General features: G+C 38.8%; 1 protein-coding gene across 1 annotated transcript in view; it reads right to left on the bottom strand.

The window, feature by feature from the left end:
• Window positions 1-18,845, bottom strand: part of WDR70 (WD repeat domain 70) — a 123,618-nt gene extending 104,773 nt beyond the window's left edge. The window contains exons 1-5 of the mRNA XM_041396013.1: window positions 18,803-18,845; window positions 18,650-18,712; window positions 18,449-18,532; window positions 16,339-16,453; window positions 12,633-12,858 (exon numbers count right to left, since the gene is read on the bottom strand). Coding sequence (XP_041251947.1) covers window positions 12,633-12,858; window positions 16,339-16,453; window positions 18,449-18,532; window positions 18,650-18,712; window positions 18,803-18,824 — 510 coding nt within the window. The 5' untranslated portion in view covers window positions 18,825-18,845. The remainder of the gene's footprint in view (window positions 1-12,632; window positions 12,859-16,338; window positions 16,454-18,448; window positions 18,533-18,649; window positions 18,713-18,802) is intronic.
• Window positions 18,846-23,394: the final 4,549 nt, after the last annotated feature.

Genomic DNA, 23,394 nt, shown 5'->3' on the forward strand with positions numbered 1-23,394 from the left:
CCCTGCTGCCCACAGAACCCTAGATGCAGCCCAGGCTTTTGGGCCTGCAAGCACACACTGTCAGATCACTTCCAGCTTTTCATTCCCAAGTTCTTCTTGGCAGGGTTGCTCTCCATGCCTTTGTTCTCCAGAGATGTAAAAACAAACTAAAAACCCTCCACAAAAAAGGGGAAAAATGTAACAAGCTTTGTGTATAATGCTTATGTTACAAGTGCAGTCTTAATGCTGTTGAAAAAACAGATCCATGATACTTCATACCTCCTGGCTGACTGATTGGCGAGGTTCCTAGGGAATGCATGATTCCATAACTACTGTTTCCATTAAAAAAGCAAGCTCTATCCATAAAAATCCTCTAGCAGATCTTCCCCTGTAACAAGCAAGTCCAACATGCTATTCTATCGAAAAAGAAACGAAAGTACAAAATATGCCAAAAACGTGCATGAGAGAAGCATAGAGCTTATAAACACTTACTGGCTTTTCACAGGAAAAGCTGAAGTGGTGGGCAGGAACATATGATCCATAAAATAATCTGAATCAAATGCAGTCCAAGATTTTTCGTTCATGTTTGTTCAAATTCCCTGTTATGGACATATTCCAGGCAACTCATAAGGAAGCCAAAACAAGAATTCCCAATTTTGCATAGTTGCTGAAATTGGGCAGAATTTAACTCCTGTTTCTGGAATTCATTCTGTAAGCCCAAATTCTTCACATTATCATGTTTGATATCGCCCGTGAATGTGTGATCCACTAAATGACATGGTTTAGTTGTGAAACTAATACTATCTCACATAACACCTACTGCTGTCCCAGACTTGACTGTTTCCCAAGCCTCTTAAGACCTTACATTTTACCTCTTGGGAGCCACACAAAATGGACAGTAGGATATGCTTCCAAAACAAATGGTTTCACAGTGAGTTTTTCAATGCCGTTATTCTGTTTACAGAAAAATTGCAAAGTACAGGCCATCTAAAGACACTTTTCTTTACATGCTTGCTTTCAGAATTTACCTGGCCTTCCATATCACACATTTCAAGTACTTTGGATCCTCAGTTCATTTAGCCAGCACAAGTAACATCCAGTCTGAGACAGCAAAAATGGATCTCTGTGTAGAGAATGATGGCAACCCCTTGTCTTTAGGTTCCTCTCATGAGATCTGATAAACCACTACAGACAGGGAGAAGCTGCCTTCATTTTTTTTATTGAGTAAAATGACGGAGTTTAGTATTCCTTTACGTAAATAAATTCTTTCAGAAATGACTGTGTAGGGCAATCTATTAAAATGCGTTTTAAAATGCAGAAACCCTGACATTGGGTAAATTCTTCCTACCGGTGAACCACTTACCCTTAGAATTTCAGTGTAATACAGAATTAAGGAAATGAAGAAAGCAAAAGAATCCTGCTTTCAAAACAAAATAATCAAATTGAGACAAACAGGTACAAAAACTATTAAAACCCACTATAAGTTACTCATGCATTCTGAAATCCTCACAGTCACTATGATACCGAACAATTCCACTAGCATGGACCCTAGGTGAGGGAACAAGCTAGAAAGAGTGAGCAAATACATATAAATAGATTTTTGCAGCTGGTTGTGGATATCAAGGACTTACAAGTATCTATTAATACTGACAGGGACAGAGCAGATAGAAATTGCACTATTAAAATTTTGCACAATAAAGGGAGTGGAAGAGTTCTGGTTAAGACACTGGAATTTTTCATAAGGTTATGCATTTGCTCCAAATGATATTTACTGTTCTAATGTCCACAAACTTGCACTTAAAGAACTCAAATAACCAATAAGCTATAATATGAACTTCACACAATTTAACCCATCCACCCCGAAGGATGAAAGACCTGAGCTGACCTTCTTAGAACTTGCAATTACAGCAAGGTATGGCATGTTAAGCCTCATGCTTACACAGTAAGCCCTTCTCACTGTAAAAGCGCCAAGCTGAGAGATTACTGTCAGTGTGCCTCCTGCATGCCTTTTTAGCTAGAAGAATGGCACACAGCAAGGTCAAGCAGTTTATTGTCAGCGGCTGCCACACAGTATTTTCAAAGCACCTACAAAACCTAAAGCTGGGTTGTTTTGTTTGGTGCAAAATGACTTGTTACAGATTAAAGATAAATTCAATATTATTTGTTCAACTTATTTCAGATAGAAACATTCTGAAAGTTTGGATTCTCATCAGCTCCTGGCCTGCAAGACAAACTTCCTAACACAGAAAGCCTAAACCTACCAATGATTTTTCTCTAAGATGATCTGTGGCTCAATCACTCCTGATTTAATTTTCTTTATCTACAAAAACTTCAATACCTACAAGGAGCTTTGAACCAAAAACTAAGGAAGTTCTAAGAAGTTTCAGTTACTGGGAAATTGTCCTGCGCAATTTAGTTCTGAAAATGAGCCAATTACCTTAGTAGCTATGTAATCATATGAGAAAACACAGCATAAAAATACTTTTTAATTTTCATTAAATTTGTTTTAAATGCTTTAAAAAAAATCACTAACTGATATTCCAAAAAGTGAACACACAAGACATGGCAGGGTTGACTTCAGGAAAAATAAAAATTCCTTACTATACTTGGAAAGCAAGTAGGTTTGATAAATAAATACATAACCGTCAGAAGGAAACATGAATCTGTAATCCCAGATTTTTAATTTCTTTTTCTCTAAATACTTTGGAAATTTTCAAGACTTTAAAGCATTACTCAGAGTAACATGAACTCTTCTTCAAACACCAACCCACAAGCTGCAGCTAGACACAAAAGTTTACCTGTAAAATTTTGGGTAGTTTCTGTGGTATTTTCCCACCCACTCAAACTTGGTTGCAGAGTCCCTCATGAGGATACTCCCTAAAAGTACTAGACAGAATTGCAGCTTCCATTAATTCCTACATTATGAGATGATTCTCAAGAGGTAAACTAATGCAAATTGCATTAAACTACAGCTGACAACTATTATATTTTTTTACAGGATAGCACCAGTTTTCATAACTATAAAGTGAATTGGGCAAATGCTTATTTAAAATAGCCTTACAAATAGCATAGTTGTAACTGATTTAGAACTAGTGACATTCATTTTACTCAGAGGAATTAATATTTCTGCTGAAAATGCACTGAATTATTTTACTACTACTCATTCACTGAAAAACAGAATGCAGTTTCTTATTTGGAAAACAAGACTTTGAGAAATTACAGGAAAGTACCATTAGGCTTTCTCATAAATTCACTATCTACTTAATGTATCATAATTGTCTTCCCAAAGAAAAAAAATTCATGGACAACAACTGGACTAAGCCTTACGCCATTAATTTAGAGATAATTGAAAGAATCTGCCTTTTAAATTGCAGCTGTCCAATGCAAAAACTTTACTACTTACAGGCTTGCACTGTCGCAAATACAGACATTTGTTGTTTTAAAAATATTTTTCATGAGTTCCTTTACAGAAAGGAGAAAAATATGAGAGTCACAAGAGACAGGGATACAAGCAGGAATGGGAAAGAGGATCAGCAGAATGCCTGATTCCTAAAAGGCACCTTAGGAAGAGCAATTAAATATGACAGAGTACTGGTCTGAATAAAAGAAAAAAAAAAAGAAAAACAAAGCCCCAAACTAACTGGCTGTCCTCACCAAAGAAAATGCTAGATAAGGCAGCATTTAATCATGGAACAGAGAAACAACTCTGAAGGACTCTGAGAAAAGAAACGTAACAAATGCCAAGTTAAAACAAATGAAGCTATTAAAACAAGTAGTTATTGACAGAAATCCATGTCAGAATTCTTAAACTATTTTCTATTGAGATGGACTTTGAAGTTTCCTCTCGCACTGTTATTTCTAGAATTTAAATTTGGATGATACACTTCTAATTAATCAAAAATCATCAAACTCTTAGGTGTGACCCAACATTTAACCTTGCGTGCCTGCACAACCATGCATGTCATCCAAATGAGAGAGCATTTTTTAAACACAAGGAAAAGTAAATGTATGAAAAAACCACAAGTGATTAAAAAACAGTACATGAGGGTTTACAGCTTCTCCATAATTTTAATATTTTCTACAGGAAAAAATTATGGAGATAAAAACCAATTTATTTTCAGGTGGTCTTAAGGCATCTAAAACAGCATAGAATGCTCATAAAGACCAAGGCTTGACACTGTAGACCAAGCAGAGTTTGTCCTTAAAATGATTCAGCACTCTGTGTCACAGTGATCTTATAAAACAGTGCTGTTTGAAGACACTGAGGATGATTAAGCTACTTAAATTTTTCTTCTAAATTTCAATTTCTGACATTTTTGGTACTCAGTAGAAAAGGTAAATTAACTTCAAGAAGGAATGTCAGTGAGAAATACCTTTATTCATATATTTAAGACAAGATCAGTTACTTTGTGGCATCAGTTTTGCAAGGGACATACACTGACTATTTGAACTCCAAAAATTTACACATCTGGTGGTACTGAAAGCCAACTGATGCCCAGAGATGCCACACGTAGCCTGATATGCTCATCTGCCTTCTTTGCAGCGACCAGCATGTTCCAAAACATCCCAAGTAACAGGCTGGTTAGAAAAAGATACTTTTATAGATCCAGACAATGCACGAAACTTTTAAGATTACTGAGCTAAGAAAGAAACATTTACACTGCTGCATAAATCCTAAGTAACTTTTCCATCCTCCAACTAATCTTCCAAAGCTGACAACTGAATTTTAACATGAGAGAAAAAAGGAAAAGGCTATATGTATAACATGATTTCTTTATGTTTTTGCTACCCTCTTTAAATTAAAGTATTAAAACCCATGGTTTGCCTGTAGTACATAGTAGCAAAAGAGCAGCTAAAACACAACTAGTAGAGGCAGACATTTAGATAAAATTTGTCCTCATTAATAGGACATTGCAACTCTAATAAAGGTTATCAGCTCTTTCTGACACCTGAACTGCTCTAAAAATATAGAGCACTCTACAGTAAGTGATGGGGAAATGCCACTACATTTGCGATATTTGTGAAATACTTGACTGAAAAAAACAAGCCAGACTTTCTAATATTTCCATTAAAATAACTAATATCAATTACAACTCTAGCTTCTGCTTTTGTTCCAGACATTTGAATTCTTAAACTGAGTAAGGTAACTCTTCAAAGCCATCTTTTTCCACAACAGAAGTTTTGGTCACATGTAGAAAAATAAGTTCTACTCCTGATTTCTACAGGTCTTCCGAATTTATTTCCTGCATTGTACTGGCTCCAGCTCAGATGAGCACGACAGGGCATGGACAAAACATTATACTACTCAGTTACAGCTCATGTGAGTTTCAGGGGCAGGGAGAAGGGACAAGAAGGACATTCCTTTTCCAGACACCAGAAGCCATTCACCTTTGCTTAACTGTGCCAAGCATGGAGACCATTTTCCATGTGAATCACCCTCTTTACACACTTTGGCTACTAATATTCTCTATTAATACTGTTACTCTTTACTTTCATATCCATTGCTGTATCCAGTAAATAGGTCTTATCTCAACTCATGACCTCCGCCTTTTGTGTCTCCCAGCAGAGGGAGGGAGGGGAGCAGGCCATGATCTTCTTTTTAATGGAAGTACTAAATTGGGGAATACCATTCCCAAACCATGACATGGTTCATACTCATTATTATATGAAAGATGACCTAAGGGGCCTCTGTACTGCAAAAGACCACTATGACTGACTGAGTTCAACCCTTATTTAAGCCCTTGTGTTTCACCACATGAGAATGCTCACTGGAATTATTCCCACACATGCAAATAAACCAAATCAAAAGTCTTTCTTCTTTGGTTATTTGAATTCTTTGGTATTTGGTTATTTGAATATTTATTAATCTTTAGTTACAATGGTATGTCAAATAAACATTCATGAATAGTACACAAGGTAATGCAATAAAATATTATCCAAGATTCTAAGAATTTGAAAATAATTTTATCAGGCTTTAAAGTACAAAGAAAAGGATAAGCAGGACTAAAGGAAGAAGGTTCTGTGTGATTGTTGTGTGATCTGGATACTGTTAGTATCAAGTATGTGTAGTCCCTGTATACCGCTAAGTGCTCACCTGCAAATAAGATGCCGTTGCAGCAGTTGTAAAACAATACATGTGGTAGACTCACATTCATAAAAATCCAAAGCCATCTTTTAAACAAAGAGCAGACATTCCTAGAGTCAACAAAACTGCTCTCCAAGGATTCTATTGGAGTGGTCTGCAGTTCCAACAGTTTAACATAAATCATTTGTTCATCAAAAATCCTGTGAAGATTTGTTCATAGGAGAGGAAGTGTAACTGCATGTCACTTACACTCTCCCTTCAAATCCAATCCTTTTAAATTATTTGTTCATCCCCACCATAAATATTTCAAATACTTGTTATCATCCACTTCATCTTCCTCTTGATTCAAGCAAGAGTACTGTGTACCTGTATTTCTACTTAATCTGTTTAGAGCACAAACAACTTATCAAAAAGGTAACACTCACATGCCAAATAAAGGGAAAACCTGTTATCTTCAATTTGTGTTTCCCATAGCAATGCCAACAAAGTTGAATATAGTGTCACCATTGCTGTTCCCTGGCCAAATTTAAAAATATTTTATGTATTCTAACACTGATAGAAACAATATGCTATTTGTGCTTCTTTTTAAAACTATATAGGAAATTCATTGCAACAGCCAAAAAACACATCAAGCATCATGTAAAGAGGCAGTCACCACTTCATTTTGACAGTGTTTTCAGTTCTAAAAGAATAACTTTATTTCAGTATCTTCACTTCCAAATATGCCAGCTTCTACTGGAAGTAAAGAAAGTAATATTCAGGACAGAATTCTAACATACCATTGCATGTACCAATGTTCAGCATTGCATTTATCATTGCACATAACACTGCAACCCATTCTTGTTAAATAATACTGTATCAAAAGTACAGTCTTGTGACTGGGATAAACATGCAGGGTACGTGCTTAGAAAGACTTAATGGTCTCAGAGGGATGAGCATGAGGATCACACTTTAACTGTGGAAGGTTTATTGCCACAGCGTATTTAGCCTTGAGATGAACAACACCTTGCATCAGTCTTAACAGCTCCCTCTTCAAACACAGAAATGGTATGAGCAGCTCCTGAAGCATGCTTTCTACAGGCTACAGCAGCTAAAGCTGACTTGGTAAAAGGTCTCTAAAAGAGCTGATAAAAAGGAAAAACAGGACAGAAGATCTCTGAACTTCATTAAAAAGGGCAGTAAAAACTAAGATTATATCCTGTATCACATTTTATTTAAGACTGGTAAAATCACCTCTGTCTAACTCTGAAGCACCTCACAGTCAACAAATACATGCCTCTCAATGTTCTCACACAATACCTCTGGAAACAAACTCACAGGACCCTAAGTACCTATCTGTAGGTGAAACGTTCTAAAACTTTTCATATTCTGCCATATTACAAATCAATTAAAATCCGTGTCATCCACCAAAAAGCATGGTGAGATATACAGCAAAGAAGGCTTGGACTTGCTAAGCTCTTCAGAATCAAGCAATAGAGCCCTTGCAAGTACACTCTAGGAACAACTGGTAATCATGAATTCTGGGGCACTCAATTGAAAAGGAGATGAGCAAATACTCCATGCCTTTTTACTGAAGACCAACATTCCCCATATGGAGAGGAAGCTAACAAGGAATTACCTTGTTAGCTTCCTCTCCATATGATGATCTGTTTTTAAGTTGAGTATTCATTTCTTTACAGCTTCTGTTTGATTTTGTCACATTGGAAGACCAATGATTTGAGAAAGACCAATTCTTTTGTTTCCTTCTAATTTTTGCAAAGTTTGCAAATCTCTTTTAACTCACTTTGGATATAATCTTTCTCAATCTTTGCACCACATTAATGACCCTTAGAAAAATGCCACTTGTACCAAGTTTAATATAAATAAAACACATTTACCTCATTTTCATTGTTAAGACTTAAGAACATATGTATATATATGAAAAAAACATTTGCTTCATTTTTATATAGGAAGGTAACACACAAGCAAATTTAAAGCAATTGTTAACTTCCACCTATTTTATACTCAATAACTAGAAATACTTAATGCTTCTCACCCTCAAAACCACACTTTTCTGTCTCTGTTGCATAAAAAAATTGCTTTGTTCAGCTTACTATACTTTTTCCTCTTTAGACAAGATGAAACATGACTGGGTAAATAAGATTCAGCAGGACAGATAATTCTCAATCTAAATCTTACAAATCCTTAGGAAGACTAAAAATTCCCACAACATTTACTTATTTTTAAAACACTATAATTTTTAGTCTGGTACCATAGCCAAATTCTAATTGGGGCAATTACAGTCTACTTAAATTCTCCATCTAAATCAGCAGGAAATGGCTTCCTTCAATTCTGAACAAGTATTACTGGTATGTCCTGTTAAACTTCTGAAAAAAAAAATTAAAATATCTCCAAATAATTCTAAAACCTGAAATACAGCTATGCTATCATTTTGGAAACAGGCCAAATCAGAGTACAGCCTTGGGCTGTGAAGAGGCCCAAGGCTGTACTTGGTTCAAGGACATAATTACAACATGATTAGTATCCCTTTGGTGCGGCAGGGAGAAACAGTTCTCTGTTCTGAAGGAGAACGAACTGTAACTCAGCTCCAAATAGAAGCTAAATCCTTGCAAATCCATCTAGCAAATTCTTTAACAATCACCTTTACCTGTTGGCTCAAGGCAGAAAAAGTGTCACGAGAAGCTAACAGTACATTAAGTTTTGTTAAAGATCTCAGCACATTTTCTAATTACATGTAGAAGAGAGCACTGACAGATACACACTGTTACTAAAGTCTTCTAATACGTGTCATCCATTCCCTTGAAAAATGTTTATGTCCTAAATTTAAATCTGTCTACCTACCAATCCTGACACAACTGCTCTTGCTAGTCTTTGTCCCTCTTCAGACAGGTTTTGAGTGAACAGATATCAGACAGATTCCCAGTGCATTTTGCCAGGCAAAAAAAGCTGGCCAAGCCTCTACTATATTTCCCAAGCCAAAATTTATCACATGCAAAATTGCCCTCATTATGCAATTGCCCTCTTGCAAAATAAGCTGTTTTCTCTTGTAAAGAGTTTTCTGAAATTTTCTAGAAAGGTTTAGATCAGCCCTGAAAAACTTCACACTACAGAAAATGCTCTGCTTTTCCCTCCCCCTCTCAGCTTATGACCACGTGAAAAATGGACACCAACGATCCCACCAGGTTTTTATGCCATCAGAAGAAAGGCACCACAGAAAAGTAAGTACTGATCACAGCTCAAATAGCCAGCGCGACAATCACAACTCAAACAGCAAAATAGCCAACTCAAAAAGCTTTAATTTGCCTCGCTCCCCAAATTAATGCAAGCCTTTTATATAAAACGGGATACTAAACCAAGAGGAAAATATCAGAGGGGATTAATACCACATCTACCTATTATCCTTGAAATGTACTTGATAAACCACTACTCCTTACACTACTACAAAACAAGCATTGTAATGCATTTGGATAAATACTCACAACTGTATTGTGGTTTGTTAAGTATCATCACTTTTGACACAAATGGAAGTGAATGACACCAAATTAGCAAGTCAAACTCAATATTTGTTAAATGTAACTAATAATCGGTATCAACACAGATTAAAGAAACACTGAAAAATCCTTTAAAACAGCACCACAAAGACTTACAGATATGAAATTAACTTACATCAATTTGAGGAAAAAAGTACTGCAAGTCAGAATTCACACTTGTAATACAACATCTAAGGCTCTGTTAAAAAGTTGTGTTTGCTTTGTATCACAGGTGATTTATGCAAATTACAAAAATGCATAATACTCAAAAAATACCAGTGTCAATTCAAAACATTGTGCAATTAACTACTGTTAGTCATTTTCCCACAAAAACACCAAGAAGGTATGGAAAAATTCCCATCAAAGAAAATAACCACCAGCTAATCCGTCTACCTAAATGTTTATTTAGTAAAATAACTCATGTAAGCTGGGCAGTCCTGGGCCAGCCCTGGACTGCAAAGTTGTCTGCCTCATAGCAAGTCAAATTTGACAAATGTCTCTACTGACAATCTGTCATAAGAAGGGAAAAACAAAAGAACAAGCAATAGTGAAAAAAACCCCACATCTAAAGTCAGGCTTGAGAGACAGTGGAAAAATGTCAGGGTGAAACCAGCATTTTGATGAATTTTATGTGTCATACAAAATTCACAAGACCTCAAATTACAAATTATATACCACAACACCTAGAACTACTAAAGAAAAATTTGATTCCTTCAGGATCAAAAGCACAGATACTTGTGTTTTCAAGGAATTACTTCAGCAGCAAAATATGATAATAAAAGAGAGAGTCTCATACTACATCTGTGAAAAAAATATTCAGCTTTCAATTTCTTCTGTCTCAGTTCTGCACCCATGCACACCAACCACTGTCTATGTACAAGCAAGAGAAAGCAAGAGAGTTCTCATAACTGCAACACCTGCCTTCCTTGGGGCTCGCAAGATCATACTGCGATCACCAATCGATCAACAGGAAACCAGGAAAGCACAGCTGCTTCCTGATTCCCTTCACAGGAAAGAAAATAACTGAGTTCATGAGCAGCAGTAAGGGAAGGCTCTAGACCCCAAAGGCCTCTGGCATTCACACTGACACAAAATCTCCCCAGTTATAAATTAACTGTTTAGACTGAAAACCCACAAGTCTCATATTTCTGCTGCTCTGCTTATTCTCAACCAAATCTATTCTAGACTGTTTTGTAACTATTGTCTTAAGTTCAGACAAACTTAAATCACACCAGACTGCAAGTTACCTTTCTGTCTGAAACTTTTCATTAGGGTCTTTTAACTGTGGTCACCAGTAACTTCACTTCATCAAGCCAGTTGTAGCATTATTCAAATTATATTTTTATGAATAAAAAATAAATACCAGCATCTTGTTAGAAATTAAAACAGTCAATCAGCACAGTGACTACTGAGAAAGAAAGGGTAAAGTCAGCTGGTTTTGAAAATTGTTTTGCCTTTGGAGAAGTTGGCAGCAATGAAACAGTGATTTTAATATAACACGACCCATAGCAACTGAAACCCACTGAGTCTAATGATGCCCTCAGGAACAGATATCAACTCCACAGTGCCCTAACAGCCAGAAATTAAGAGAATTCCTGACACAGATCAACAGTAAGTAAACTTAGGGTTTATGTCATTCTCAAAGAAAATTCTGGATTTGTCTCTTCGTGGTTCCCTGAGACAGAACAAGTCATCTGTGGGGTACAGATACAATGACAGGAGATATGGAACTAAAACGTAGTCTGATAGTTATAGAAATCCATAGACAACAGACAATCAAATTAATCAGACCAAGAGATATAAATACCTAATACACCAAAATTTCCCACCACTTATCCCTTGTAGGTAAACAAAAAAGAAAACAGAAAACTTTGTCTTCACGTAAGTTTAGACTTACTCTAAAAGTGAGAAATGTCATGGCTCAAGAAGCTCCTCTCAAGCATTCAAAATGAGTTCTCTAAACTTTAAAATATAAGTTCAAAACATGCAAGGTAAGAGATATTACAGAAAAAGAACAAGCAAACTGAATCCTGAGTAAAAAAAAAAACAAAAGAAAAATCAAAAGGAGTCTTGGAACCCCTGGAAATTCAGTGGTTTTTAGTTTGGTTTGTTTGTGTAACAGGACATACAGGTCTTTTTCTCTTACCAGATGGTTCAATACATAATAAGTAAGGCTGTTTTCACAGGACTTCTATCATTGTTGTTACACATGGAAACCATCACACAAACCCCAATGCCACAAAATATTCTATCCAAGCAGTTTTGAAGAACAAACATCAAACAATTAATCTTTCCACAGAATCATCAAATAATCAAGGTTGGAAGAGACCTTTAAGATCATTCGGTCCAACCCAGCACTACCACTGTAACCCTTAAACCACTAAACCGCATCAGTGCTAGATCCACATGCCTTTCAAGTAAATAGAGGAAGGCTGTTTAACTGAATCTCTCTGATACCAAAGTTAGGCTGTTAGGGGTTCTCTTGATTTCAACATAGAAAAATCTGTATTCTTAACAACAAACAGGTCTGGCACTTATTTAGAAAAAAGCAAACTAAAATAAACACAGGTAAACAAAAACAACCAACCAACCAACAAGCCCTCAGTTACCAGACTTAATTTCCTAAAAACAGTTTTGGCACAGTGGTTCTCCCTAGATTCAAGCCCTCCTCTGCCTCCTCTTTCTTGCATAAAATTCAATATGTGCTTTGGGAAATAAACCATTTAAAATAGCCATATTAAGTATTTATTTATCTGGGGTTTTTTATAACATGAAAACAAAAAGCAAACAATATACACTGATGTTGAATTACCCTTGAGACTCACATGTGTATTTTTATTTTAAATCCTGATATTTTTAAATAAAAATAATTATTTGCATTTGATGAATTAACATTAGAAAAACTGCAAGAAAAACAGAAAACCTGCATTTTGAACAAGCCATACATCACCTGGGAATTCCATCAAAAAGGAATGACCCACATACAAATCAGAACCCACTCAAAGGATAAAAACATTAAAGAGAAACAAACAACTTACATTATCTTCCTCCTCTGCATCATCATTGTCATTGTCGTCATCACTATCCTTGAACCCAGGGGGAAGTGGTGGCCCGATAAATTGTTCTTCTTCATCATCATCATCATCATCATCATCATCATCATCAGTATCCTCAGCTGGACCTTTAGCAGAACTCTGGGATTGCATAGAAGGACCACTTAAAGCTTCATTTGAGCTGTCCTCACTTTCACTACACACTGCCTCTCTGCAAGAAAAATTTAAAACATTACTATTTGAAAACATTGTCACTTCCACCGTAATTTTCAGATAAAAGATGTCAAGCACTCTTGTAAATCAGCAGACACCAAAATTAGTAGCAAAATGCACATTAACTTTCATTAACAGAGTTTAGGCCCACCATCATCTTTTGAAACACTCTCAAGTGTTTCAAAAGTTACATTAAATTACCATTCTGCTGTTGCCCAAATTGGTTCTGCAAACACATTGTTTTGGCATATGGAAATTTCTGACAAGCAAAGTCGCGGTGTCTATGCTCCTGCAGTTTATTCAAAACAGCCGCGCTCCCTCTGCTGGCAGTTCCCAAGCCACGCACGCGAACGGGCAGAAGGGCTATTAAGACAGAGAAGCTCAACTTCCAAGACTTCATTTGGGAGCTTATATTTTCAGAATTTTTAAGTGAACATGCTGAAAAAAATAGTTTTCTTTTCCTGTTTCTTCATTAAACTAGTTATATTGTTTTGTTTGGGTTTTTTTAACGTTTAGGTTATCACTTTAAGACTATAATAAAAATCACACAAGTTTAGGAACATAACGAAAGACTAAGAAAACTGGTTTTGCCCTATACACCTGTACAAGCAGGTACTAAGTCGCACAGGAAAAATTTTGTTGGACAAGCAATTGAAACTGTTTCAGGAAGAATAGAGAATAAATTAAAACCAACATGACTTAGGTCCTCAGATGTTACAGTGAAGAGCAGGGTTTGCAAGCCTGATAGCTTGTCTACTTTAAAGACCTACATCAGAATATTACTACCTAACAAATCCAACACAAATATAAAAAGCTTCTCTTATTCTACAATAATAGGGCAATTGATATCCTTTTACCAAAGGGAACGTTTTCCAGCATGTAAGGCACCGATTGGGATCTTCAAAGTTCTTCAAGTAAGCTATCCTCAAAACTAACTCCATAATACTATATGCAAAAGAGTTGTATTTTGAAAGTTGATATGCATTCCTACACTAGCAAACGACACATCTTTTCCCCAAAAGCTAAACCATTTAATTAGTTTTGGAATGAAACTAAATAGAAACTGTGCCAGTGATAAGGATGTATACAACATAATCATTCAAGGAAGCCATTCCAATCCTTGAGTCCCAAATTTTCAGATCTTTATACAGACACCCAAGAACAGCATCTACCTTTTTTTCCTAATTATCTTTATAATTATCTCATTTGCTGGGAAGGAAATTGATCAAATCAAACATCAGTACTCTGAGGGGCAGCACAGCCATTCTGCATGTGATGTGGCCAAAGCTGCAGTGTAATTTTTCACCACACTCCAAGCACAGCAGGAAGAGCCAAATACTCCAGCAATAGCTACAGGTGTCCTCTGTCCTGACTGGGATACAGTCAAACATAAGAACACACCAATACAGCCAGACCAAATCCCCATCTACTTTTTCTGACATCAGCTGGGAGTGGTGCTGACCAAAAGGACAAAGCAAGTGGTGCTTCCCTCAAAAAAAAAAAAAAAAAAAAAAACACACATAGATAATTTTCAGTGCACTTTCCCACAGCGCTGTAATGGAGCATTGATGGCACACTGAGAAGAGCAATAACAAAAAACATCCTGAGAGTTGTGCATGTATGTGGGCATATCCCCCCCATGTGTTCATTCTCTGCACATCACTCAATTTTCTCAGGTTTTTCCTTTTCATATACTAACAGATTCTTTCATTTCACAAGGTGCAATTATACTCATGCATAAATTATGTACCATAGCTATTGTAAACATTGCTCTACAGCAAAATAGCTCAGGAGAAAAAAAAATAATCATTAGGTGTATTTCACATCATTTTGGAGTGATTTTTTAAAAACTGAAAAATTAGTATAAGGGCTGCTCTGATAATTTAAAAAAAAAAAAAAAACTCTGATAAAGGTTTAAAAAGTTAAAATTTAAAAAGTTTTAAATTCAGTAAAATGTTGCCATTATCAGAGAATAAAAGATGCTATGCATATTAGATCAATAAATAGTAACAAAAATCTCTGTTATAAAAGAACTAGAAAATTCTGTATTTCAGACTAAAATTGTCAGTTGCAGGATTGCTCCTCTGAATTAAGACTCAGTCACAATGGCATGTCTTTCTAGTTTTGTGGTTTTACTTCTAAGAACTAAGCTATATATCCTTTTTCTACATGGAAATATAAAACTTCCAGGAGAGCTTTTCAGATTAAGCCATTCCTTCTTAATGCTTAGTGAAAAACAAAACCAAAATTTACTATGAGCACAACTCTGATGAGTTACCAGAGTCTACCTAATAACTCAGCATATTGAAACATACTTGTTATCTTCCTTATATTAAGTCCCTGGATGTCTCTCTTGTCAAGTCAACTGGAAGAATGAGATAATTACGGAAAGCCTATGTATTGCCTGACCACTCTCCACCTCATAACTTGTTTAAATTGCTTAGATATGTTGGATTCATCCATTTACAATACACAATCATGTTACATTTAAATTCTTGTCATCCTTCATTATGTCATCAAATGGCTATGTAAGATCATCAGAAGCAAATGGAAGTACAGAACATTCTTCCTTGGGCACAAGACATACATAGGATACACAAATAAGTAGTATATTGTGCAAGCATTTTTGTGGGAGTGCCCATGTTTTCCAAAGACCAACAGGCAAAACCAAAATTTTCTAATAAAAATTTGTTGAGTCTGAAACTCTACAAGTTTGTCTATAATAACCTCATATAGGCTCATATAATAACCTACCACACACCAGCCCATAATATGCATATACTAGAGTCTTGCATGGTTTGTCAAAACTTCCATAGATACAGGAACCTAAAAATGTACAACACATTCATATCTGCCAGCCCTGCCAGAAAATGGAGTTATGTGGTCCCCATTGCCCTCAGCTACTTCTGATTTCAGAGAATTTCAGAATTTAAATTGCAAATTCCATAGCATATATTGCTTGTCAGTAACAGACTAAAGTTTAAGAATAAACTTCAGACTGAAGTAAAAAAAAAAAGCTTTCTCTACCTCATCATTACTCCACAAAATCTGCACACAGAGGCTGTCCACCTACTTTGCCTTCTTTTTCATCAGGGGTGAATATCAATGTTCTATCTAAAGGTGGGTACAATAGCTGCTAATAAAGTCATCACATGTTGTCATTGTATTTGTCCTAATATTTTCAAAAAATACATGGATAACATCATTGTTCTTATTTTTAAAAAAGTATGCGGAACACGATCAAGGAGGAAGCACCAAAATTGCCTCTTAAGTATACATAATGTCAATATTTGCAAATATTGACATATCTTTGAGAAAAAAATTTTTTTAAAAATATAGAATCAGTATTCCCACTGAAATACTTAAGATAACAAGACATATTCACAGGAGCTAAATGATACCCATGTCATCAAAACAAGCCAACACTCTCCTCAGATAAAATAGCTGCTGCATGCAATCTCCCACCATATCTAAGTACCTTTCAGTTAATGTGGACCCAGGTCCTGTTGCACTGGATGCTGAAACTGATGAAGCACTGTATGGAATTCTAAACTCCTTTTCAGTCTGGTCTTCTTTCTCTCTTTCACGGGCTTCTGAATAGGGAGACCACAATAAAAAAAAATAATCAAGACCTCTAAAAATACTAAAATTACTGGTTTGCTAATGACAGTAAAATAGTTTTCCCCCAGACCTAGACGAAATACTTGAAAATGCAACAGCAATTAAAGGATTTAAGATACTTTATCATATCTATTAAACTTCCATTGCTACTGCAATGATCACTCAACAAAACATCAAAAGGACAACGTAAACACCTCCCAGTTGTTCATTTGTAAATGTTATCAAAAATAAGTTGATCATATAAGGACACTGATATTTCAATTATTTCCAACATTATACTAAAACAATATGATCACTTTAGAGAAATGTTGATGTTTTCATAGCACAGGGAACTAAATTAGTGCAGTTAAAGTATACTGATGTGTAAATAGGTGTATTTTAAATAATTTAAGCACACAAAGTATTGCTCACATTAGTAGTTCATTCTTACTGCACTCATTGAAAAGGATCCCTATGAAACACTGCAATAAAATCAAAGCAAACAAAAACTTCCATGTCATATTAAGTAAGAAACATTGTGTTTCGCCTCTGTTAGATAAATGAAAAAACATTTTTTCAGCAAAGCTAGGAAACACTTTCCACTGAAGAGAAACCTAAAGAGCTGCAAGATACAGAACCAGGAAACATATTTTGATCTCAGCTCCACAAATCAGTGGGATAGACATATCCAAAAGTTATCATGGTCATTACAAAAAGCTAAAAAGCAGAAGTGTCTCTCAAAAAATCAGAAAAAAGCGCTCACATTAAGCCACACCCACAACACATACACATTCTTAATTGCTATAGTCTCAATACTAAAACTTGTTTCTAAGTTAAACAACTGAATTACATACAAAGCTTTATAAATTTTGGCAAAACAAGAAAATGCTGTGTGTTTCTTTTACTGGTATAAGCCTAGAAACCTGGGGATGGGCTAGCATGTGGTCTGCTGCAGGGTGAGGGAGAGGATATACTCAAGATGCAGGTCAAGATATCTTGACTTAAAAACATTGTATTTTTGCAATCACTTACTGACTTCCCCTATTAAACAAATACATTATGTAAATAAACAGTTCTTCATAAGGAAAGACAGCTCAACCTGAACAAGTAACAAATTTAAAAAGGTTTCCAACATGGACATACATTGCTGTGTTTAGATTCAGCCAACACAAAAAAAAAAAAAAAAAAAAAAAAAAAACCACAAAAAAACCCGGTCTGAAATGTAATTTGGAATCCCTTATATATCTGAATTTCATAGTGTCTTAAAGTGCAAAAAGTCAATTAGCCTCCAAAGAGGTCTGATCTGGTTCTGTACAGAATCAGAGCAATAAAAAACATGGCATCACAATAAAACAAAAGGCATACATGCTTCAAAAACTGGCCAAGGAGAAGGAGAAAGTATGAATATCTGGGTTGGCAAAGAGATTTGTAGAACATGTGTGACTGTTCTCAGGGACCTTGTTTGAACTGATGTTCTCTTGACTACAGGCAGCAAATGATACAATTTTCTCCACCTCCCACTCTTAAAACATCACCCTCAAAAAGTGCCCGCTGCCAGCACAGCAGAAGACAGCAACACATTTTGTGGGCTGCTATACAACCTGCTCTAAGACACACATTTCTTCTTCTCTGCTCTGCAGTCTCTAGATTAAAGCTGTCTATACCAATTTCTCTTCCAAAATAAATACATAGCTAAGTAAAAGAAAAAACAAAAGAGGTTGTGTGTTTTTCCTGTATCTGAAAGCAGTGCCCCACAACAGGAGCTTTGCACATGCACACTGCTCTAACACTGTGAGACAACATCAGCAAATTAGTAACTTTACTGTTCATCGAGGCCCAAGCTGTTCAGGGCTGCCTTCCTCGAACAAAACTCCGTTTCTGTTTTTTCTTCTACCCAGCCAGTCTGAGACACCTCAAACACCTCCCTGAGGGAGCAAATCAAAAGATGTTTTAAAATGCAAGAGCCAACTACGCTAGCAGCTTCTTACCCAAGACTTTCCTACTCCTCTCCACTGCAGTTCTTCTCGTTTGCTCAAACATGGCTTCGAGGTCGAAAGTTCGAGCCTTCTTCCCTGGAAATGAAGCAAACAGAGACTGGAACACAAGCCCACCTGGGGCTGACAGGCCCCACGGCTTCGCCCCCGCTCCGCCAGCCAGGCCCCGGCCCCCCCGGCCGCATCGCCACGTACCGAAGCCAGAGAAGCCCATGGTGGACGCCAGCTCCTGGTCGGGTGTCCCCAGCATCTCTGCATCTGCAACGAGAGAGGAGAAGAAACCACAGGGGTGAGCGGGGTCCGCGGGTGAGTTGGGCCCGCCTCAGCCCCGGCGCCCCCGTCCCTCACCGCCCTCGGCCGCCGGCTCCATGCTACGCCTGCCCCGGATCCACAACAGGCGCAGGCAGGAAGCGGCCGGGCGGGGACAGCCGAGCTTCCTTCCCAGTGAATGAACGCAACAACGTCAGGGAGCCGGAATTTGTGCTCCTCGCAGCGCCACATAAAAACTAAACCACGTTTCTGCGTGTGTTATGCAGATGCTGCTTGAGCTCCGCCAGGCTTGATGCCCTGACAAAATCCCTGTGAAGCCTCTTCCAGGGACCGACCACCCTCTCAGAGGGTGAGACTTTTCCTGATGTCCAACCTGAATTTCCCTTGGCAGAGCTTCATTCTGTTAAAAACGGGACTAGACTCCCGGTACTAAAAGTAAATTCAGCATTTATTATAATAAAAAGGCCTAAAGCAAGGCGGCCCGCGAGCAGAAGCGTTCCCGTCGAGGATGCTGCAGCGCCGGCGCTGTGTCTTCTCAGGCAGCCATGTCCCCGATGTTCCAGGTGGAGCGGCACAGCTTCCCTGGGTCGGATGCCCCTTTTTATCCTGGTGTTTTGGGGTTTTTTTGTTTGTTTGGTTGGTTGGTTTTGGTTTTTTGGTGGTGGGGATTTTTTTGTTTTTGTTTGTTTGGGGTTTTTTGTTTTGTTTTGGGTTTTTTTTTTTTTTTGTCCCTCTGGATTGGTTTCTGTTTGGATCCTTTCATTTGCATGAAGGTTTAAGGTCTGTCCAGGCTGGCTCGTTTCCCTGGGGGTGTTCACCACTTTTTGATCTGGTATTACAGTACGGGTCAGCATCTGAAGGGTCATTTGACTGGCTCGCTAATTCTTTGTTATCACTTTAGGAGGTTTCAGTTGTTAAGTGGAGGATATATCCAGAAGTTTCTTCTCAGGGAAAGGTATTGTATTCCGACTTAAGGCTGAGCAAGCTACAGGTTAGTGGGGATAGAAGGCGGTGGGGAAAAAGCATCAGGGGGTGGATATATACAAGGGAGTGGGTAAAAATCACATGGAGATTCCCTGAGGAGATAAATGAGAGGCTGGGATCATTGGAGGGGATAAAGATAGGTTTTGAGAAGTAGGTGTTAAGTGGGGGGGGAGGGGGGTCGCCGCAGCTCCCCACACGCCCGGGAAGGTGATGCTGATTTGCCTGTGATTCTCTTTCACCATGGCTCCCCACCCGCCAGAGGAACAATGGCTTGTTTGCGGGTCACTTACACCTTTTTCCACAGCCCCCACCCGCCCGTGGCTTGTCAGGCTTTAACGGGGCCTGCCCGGGTGCCGTAAAAAGGAGGGTTGGGCGGGGGGGCGCCTCACTCGGTCTTCCCTCTTTCGCTTCCCTCCGTTCCCAGACGGTCTCCTGGGGGAGAGCCAGAACCTTGGTAGTAGGAGGTCTTCGTTTCACTTCGGGGCTCTGAGCCGCTTAAGCTGCTGGTCCCGTCTCAAACACGCTCATCCACACACACACGCTCGCCCCCGCTGTCCCCTCGGGCCCTCTCCCTGCCCGTGGATGGATGATACTTACCGGCTCCGGTGTGCCTCACACGTGCCTCAGGCCTTTTTCCCCGGATACCGACACAAGGTCCCTCCGTGGAGGACATGCTGCCGTCCTGTCCTTCGGTTGGGCGAAGTCGTAGCAAAGGGGCTCGCGGGCCGAGCAGAAGCGTTCCTGTCGAGGATGCTGTAGAGCCGGAGTTCGGTCTTCTGGAGCAGCGATGTTCCCGATGTTCCAGGTGGAGCGGCACAGCTTCCCTGGGTCAGATGCCCCTTTTTATCCTGTTTTGGGGGTTTTTTTGTCCCTCTGGATTGGTTTCTGATTGGGTCCTTTCATTTGCATGGAGGGTTAAGGCGCTTGCTTGGTCCATTACAGTTCTGTCCAGGTTGGCTCGTTTCGCTGGGGGTGTGGTGCACTTTACTTAGGTGTAATATGGTACGTTGAGTACCGTATTTCTCCCTTTTAACCCCTTTTACAATATAATAACCAAACTCACAATTGCTTAACAATTATCAACTATTTTACAACAGTTTCTAACCTGTTTTTAACAATTCCATCTCTTCCTGTCCTGCCGCTGGTCACCAGGGAGAGGTCAGCACATCCCCAACCGCTGCTCCCCATGAGGAAACTGTCCACAGCCTGAAGCTCCCCCTGCACCTTCTCCAAACTGAACAAGCCTAGCGACCTCAGCATCTAAATCTCAGCCTCAATACTCTTCATCATCTTGGCCCCCGTACTCCTGACACACTCGAACAGTGTGATGTCCTTAAATTGGGGTGCCCAAAACTGCACATAGGGCTCAATACGTGGTGTGCAATCCCACAGTACAGTGTAGAATGGGATGGTCACCTCCCTGGACTGGCCAGCAGTGCTGTGCCTGATGCACTCTGTGACATAGTTGGCTCTTTTGGCTGTCACTTGTGGCACACTGTTGACTCTTATTCAACTTGACATCAACCCAAAAACTCAAGATTGCTTTTAATGGAGCTGTAATCCAGCCTCTCATCCCCCAATTTCTCTATGCAACCCTGATTTCCCTGTCCTGTGTGGAGAAACTGGCACTTTTTACATTTTAGATGATTGGTGATTGATCAGCCCTCTGTCCAAATCTCTGTTACGCTCCTCTACCGTCAAGGGAGTCAACAGCTCCTTCTGGTTTAGTATAATCAGACTTAATTCCTGCAAACAGATCATTTATGAGAACATTAAAGAGCACTGTCCCTAAATTTGAGCCCTGGGGAACCCTGCTGGTGATGAGGCACTAGCTTCTTAATCTTGAGAAGATAGAGAATTTCCTCATTTGCTATTATGTTGGTTTCAGCTGGGGTACAGTTAATCTTCACAGTGGGTAGTACAAGGGTAGCGCAAGACTATGCTTTGGATTTGTGCTGAACACAGTGGTGAAATACAGAGATACTTCTGTTGTTGCTGGGCGGTGCTTGTACAGAGCCAAAGCCTTTTCTGCTTCACAAACTGCCACACTGGCAGGGAAATGGAGGTTGCATAGGAGGTTGGGAAGAGACACAGCCAGGACAGGTGACTCAAACTGGCCAAAGAGATATTCCAGACCACGTGACATCATGCTCAGTGTATAAATTGTGGGGAAGAAGAAGAAGGGGGGAACATTTGGAGTGATGGTGTTTGTCTTCCCGAGTAACCACTATGCATGATGGGATCCTGCTCTGCTGGAGATCACTGAACACCTCTCTGCCCAGGGGAAGTTGTGACTTAATTCCTTGTTTTGCTTTCTTTTGTGTGTGGCTTTTACTTTCCCTATTATACTCTCTTTACCCACGAGTTTTCCAGCTTTTACCCTTCCAATTCTCTCCCTGATCTTGGGAATGGGGTAGTGAATGAGCAGCTGCTTGGGGCTTGGTTTCTGGCTGGGGTTAAACCTCAACAGTGATGTAAACCCTGCAGGGTTTGTGGTTTAACTTTATAATCTTAATTTGAAAAGCAGAGGTTGAGGTGGATTTCCTTTCTTCTGCCATGTGCCTCTGCCATAAATGAAGCTTTTCAGAACGGATGCTGGACCAGTTGAGGAGCAGAGAGTTAGCGCAGTCTAGGCAGCAAACATCACTTAGAAACCAAACCCCTCTGGAACCAAATTTTCTCCCGGTCCGAAAATTTCCTGTGACATTTTGGGAATGCCTATGCTGTTCAGAGCAGACACATCACTTAACAAGAACTCAGCCTTGTTAAGTTAAAAACCTGATATAGTCACACTGATGTGTCACCCCAGATTCTGGAAAAACAGCAGCCACAAGGCCAGTGCCATGCAAAGCTATTTACTCTTGTTTTTACACCTCAGCTCTGAACAGGCACTGTGCATGCCTTGGGATTCCCCATGTCGTCCTGAACGTGGGCTTGTTACCCAGTATGCAATTTGCACGTGAAGTGAGGCATTTCTATTTGTGTATTTCTGTTTCTTTATTCTTGCTTGTGCAGAGTAGGGAGGTGGATGTTAACTCACAAAAGGCTGGCTTCCTGATAATCAGAGCTTTACACTATTTATACATTTTAACAAACAAAGGTATCAACATTGATCAGTTACAAATTACATAATTTTATTAACTACTACCCAAACCATTATTTGTTGGTTGTATATCCTCCTTTCTCATGGTTATTAGTGCAGGTGCTGTTCTTCTAGTTGAGTTTGGCATCTCTTTTGAGTACGTGGCTAATGGGACATGATCACTCACTCCTGGAATTACCTTTCCTCCCCAGTTACTGCTCAATCCTGCTAACTTCAGTTCTGGTTCTGGCTGTTCAGCCAGCCCATTCACCTTGGGATTGTCTTCTCTTTTCCTCAAAACAAAAGGTTAGCGAAGTGTACAATGTTCACAATGCAACTGCACAATCATTACTGTCCAGCCAGTTACAGATGAACAACAACAAAAAAAAAAATTGCAAAGTTTGACTCAAACCTGTATTCAGATCTTGAGGGGCTCAAGTCTGGAGGAGCCTGATATAAGCTTGGTTTTGGCTTGTATCAATGCACACAAAATCACAGAATCATAGGATTGTTAGGGCTGGGAGGGACCTCTTGAGGTCATCTAGTGCAAGCCCCTTGCCAAGGCAGGGTCACCTTAAGCAGGTTACATAGGAACATATTCCGA

The sequence above is a fragment of the Onychostruthus taczanowskii genome, unplaced genomic scaffold (assembly GCF_017590055.1).
Source record: "Onychostruthus taczanowskii isolate IOZ18803 unplaced genomic scaffold, ASM1759005v1 scaffold123, whole genome shotgun sequence".
In the NCBI taxonomy this organism is placed as follows: Eukaryota; Metazoa; Chordata; class Aves; order Passeriformes; family Passeridae; genus Onychostruthus; species Onychostruthus taczanowskii.